The 3,683-nt window shown below is 51.9% G+C and overlaps 1 protein-coding gene across 1 annotated transcript in view; it reads right to left on the reverse strand.

Annotated features, from left to right (window-relative positions):
* The window catches only part of LOC103805869 (LETM1 domain-containing protein LETM2, mitochondrial-like), a gene marked incomplete at its 5' end in the record, with an annotated part of 4,849 nt that extends 1,908 nt beyond the window's left edge, over window positions 1-2,941 (reverse strand). Inside the window, 5 exons of the mRNA XM_009078532.1 lie at window positions 171-290; window positions 1,023-1,226; window positions 1,584-1,718; window positions 2,238-2,381; window positions 2,497-2,941. Coding sequence (XP_009076780.1) covers window positions 171-290; window positions 1,023-1,226; window positions 1,584-1,718; window positions 2,238-2,381; window positions 2,497-2,941 — 1,048 coding nt within the window. The remainder of the gene's footprint in view (window positions 1-170; window positions 291-1,022; window positions 1,227-1,583; window positions 1,719-2,237; window positions 2,382-2,496) is intronic.
* Window positions 2,942-3,683: the final 742 nt, after the last annotated feature.

The raw sequence follows: 3,683 nt of genomic DNA on the forward strand, positions 1-3,683 counted from the left end.
TTTCCAGCACTGGGGAGGTACCAACATCACCACTGACAAACAGCCAAAGGTGAAAGCTGTTGAATTACCTACAGCTTAGTGCTCAGCTCTGCAGGTGAGGATCCATCTGAAACTTGTGTTTCTGTCCTCAGAGGAACTTGTCCCACCAGCCCAGGCCGGGGCATACTCACCTGCCCGAGCTGCTCCTTCAGCTGCTCCTCCGAGAGCCCCAGCGACCGCATCCCCCTGGCCCTGCACGCGCTCTGCAGCTCCGACACGCTCAGGACGCCGACCCCTTCCTTGGCAATCATCTGCAACGAATGGGAATGTTCCTATCCAGGCACAGAGTAAGCCAAGCCCCTGATGTACCTGCAGTGACTTCTGGAGGTCCCCAGTCCAGCCTCCATTTGTGCTGTGAGCCCCTCTAGGGATGGGGATTTCACAACCTCCAGACAACTGTTCCTTTGTTTACCCACTCACTGGTTTTAGTTCTTTTTCTCCTCAAGTTGTAATTCCTCTTGCTGCAGCTTATGGCCATTACCTGTCATCCCTCCACTCTGCACCCCTAAGTCTGGATCCATTTTCAAATAACCCCATTATGCAGCTGAAAACCACAAGGAGATTCTCTCTTGGCGTTCTCCAGGCTAAATAAATCTGGATGCTTATACACTAACATAAACTCCTAGTGAATCCAGTTGCTTAAAATCTGCTGTTTCCACACAATATTCATTCCAGAGCTGGAACCTCTGTTTTTTTTATAAGATAGCATGACTCCAGAATGCAATGTTCTAAACAGTGACACTATCTGTAGTGTCACCCTTGTCAGGGCTCCCCAAAGACTGCAACGTGCAGGGAGATGGCTTCTGTTTTCTTCTGGGAGCTCTCATGGAGAGCATCCCAACTCCTATAAATGCTAAACTTCACCCTGAGGATGGTGTGTGGGTAGGGACACAGCCTCAAGTGCAGCAGGCAGTGGTTCAGAGGGCAGAGCCTGCAAGCACACACTCCACCAAAGCAGTTCTTCTGCGCTGTTTCAGACTCACTTCATCATCTGCCTTGATGGTCCTGAGCCTGAGCAGCAGCTGGAAGCGGAGCAGGTTGTTGGTGCCGATGGGCTGCAGCTCCAGCAGTTTGCAGAGAGCCACCAACTGCTGCCGCTCCAGGTGTTCCAGGGTCAGCTCATCCTCAAAGAGCTTGGAGAAGCGGACGATCTCCTGCGTGCTGGGCCGGTGGCCGCTGTGACGGATCTAACAAAGGCCAAAAGGCAAACACACATCAGCAGGGTCACCATCTGGGAATCCTCTTTCCCCCCTTCCCACTTCTCACACTGGAATTCCTGTCTCTGATGGAAGCAGGATGATAAAGTGAAACTGTTCTTGAGTGTCCACTGGAAGGGTTTCACAGGGTGAAACTTCCACTGTTCCACGGCAAGAATTCCTGTCAGTGGGGTCAGCAGGGATTACCTGCAGGAGGCACCCAGGGAACAGCCCCGACAGGGCAGCTCTGTGTGGTCAGACCTCTCCACAATCCTGTACCAACCCTGTGTTCTCTGCCCAAAGGTGTGTGAGTGCCATCACTGCCACCCCCAGCATGGCCTGTCCTACCTGGTGCACGTAAGAGGAGAATTGTTTCCCTTGCCCCGTGTCTGCCTTGTTCCTTTTGGCCATCTCTGCGATGGTCTCCCGCAGAAACTTTGCTAATTCCAGCTTTGCATTTAACTTCTTCTTCTGCTTCTCTTCCTTTGTTGGGGAAATAAAATGGAATTAGAAATCCCACTTGGAAATCAGGAGGGAGGGAATTCTGGGAAAGACAGGAAATAAGACTTCAGCTCTGAAAGCACTAGGCCTTGGTTACTGCAGGAGATGGAATTGCTGTGCATGTTCAATCACTGTTTACAAGCTTCAAACTCTGCTGTTCAGCTCAGGAATAAGCTGGGAATGTCTGACCCAGACGTGTGGGTGAGGCTGACCCTCACTCCCAGCAGCAAGCAGGGAACAGCAGCTCTGTGCACCTGCACAGATGTTCTGAGGAGCTCTACACCCTCAGAGGGGCACAAACCTTTTTTGACTCCGTCTCAAATGTTGAGGGCAGCATTTCAGGGAAAAACTCTGCTGTTCAGCTCAGGAATAAGCTGGGAATGTCTGACCCAGACGTGTGGGTGAGGCTGACCCTCACTCCCAGCAGCAAGCAGGGAACAGCAGCTCTGTGCACCTGCACAGATGTTCTGAGGAGCTCTACACCCTCAGAGGGGCACAAACCTTTTTTGACTCCGTCTCAAATGTTGAGGGCAGCATTTCAGGGAAGAGCTTCAGGAATACAGGTAACAGGAATTCCATGAAGGGAACAATGACAAAGACCAGGAAGGGAACCAGCCGGAAGAGATCTGCACAAGTTCTCAGCAGCTGTACAGAGAGGAGCACAGCAGAGATTATCCTTCAGCCAGACACCCAAAATGTTTTCCACAGAAGCGGTTAAGCCTCTTAACTGCATCATTTTTCCAGGTGTTCCAGCACTTACCCTTCGCCTCTCCCTCCTGGTGAGCACCTGCCCGTGGAGCAGCCTCCACACCATCCTGGCAGCCACCTTGGTGTCAATCCAGAGCAGGTGGAATCCGTTGTAGTAATGCTTCAGCTCATCCACAACTTTTTGGCGCAAAGACTTTTTTCCCGTGGGAGCCTCCACGACCTGTTTTGTTGGCGCTTTAGCAGGTTTAGTTCCCTGGTTCACAGCACTTCCACCAGGTGGAGATTCATCCCGGAGCTGCTGCTGTGGGCAGGTGGAGGTGTGCAGGGTGTGAGCAGGTGAGCGAGGCAAGGCAGTGCCCACGCGGGCACGGAGCAGCCAGGGATGGGCTTTGGAGTCTCTTAAAGTCCAGGTTAAATGGGAATCCACCAGCTGGACAAGAGTGATGGCTGGAGAGTACGGAGGGCCAGAGTGCGCGAGGAGGTGGGAACCTCTGAAACTGGAGAGGGGTTTGAGTAAGAACAGTGCAGTAAGGCCAAAGTATCAAGGCCTCACAGCCAAATTAATGTCCTCAGTGCCACATTAACCCTGTGAAACTGACCCTGTGGCTGCCTCAGTACCTGAGACTCTGAACCCTCAGCAACGGGTGAAATTCCAAGAACTCATCCCACACTAACAACTCAGCTCTGGGGGGAGAACAGCCCACACAGACCCCACTGTGCCTCTCAGGAGCCTTTCACCAACCGTAGGGGACAAACGGGGCCGACGGCAAACAAAAACCCCCAAAGCTTCATCCCCAATCCAGCACACGGAACAGAAACAGGATAGATAGGGATCAGGGTCGAGAAGAGGAACAGGATCAGGCTGAAGATGAACAGAATGAGGATGAGAAATGGGATCGGATGAAGGATGAACAGAATGAGGATGAGGATGAGAAATGGGATCGGATGAAGAACAGGATCAGGATGAGGATGAGGATGAAGATGAGGAACAGGATGAAGACGAGGATTAGGATGAGGATGAGAAATGGGATCGGATGAAGAACAGGATCAGGATGAGGATGAGGATGAAGATGAGGAACAGGATCAGAATGAGGAACAGGATCAGGATGAGGATTGGGATGAGGAGCAAGATTAGGATGAGGAGGATTGGGATGAAGAACAGGATCAGAATGAGGAGCAGGATCAGGATGAGGAGAAGGATTGGGATGAAGCACAGGATCGGGGTGAGGATCAGGAAGA

The sequence above is a fragment of the Acanthisitta chloris genome, unplaced genomic scaffold, assembly GCF_000695815.1.
Source record: "Acanthisitta chloris isolate BGI_N310 unplaced genomic scaffold, ASM69581v1 scaffold27217, whole genome shotgun sequence".
Taxonomy (NCBI): Eukaryota; Metazoa; Chordata; class Aves; order Passeriformes; family Acanthisittidae; genus Acanthisitta; species Acanthisitta chloris.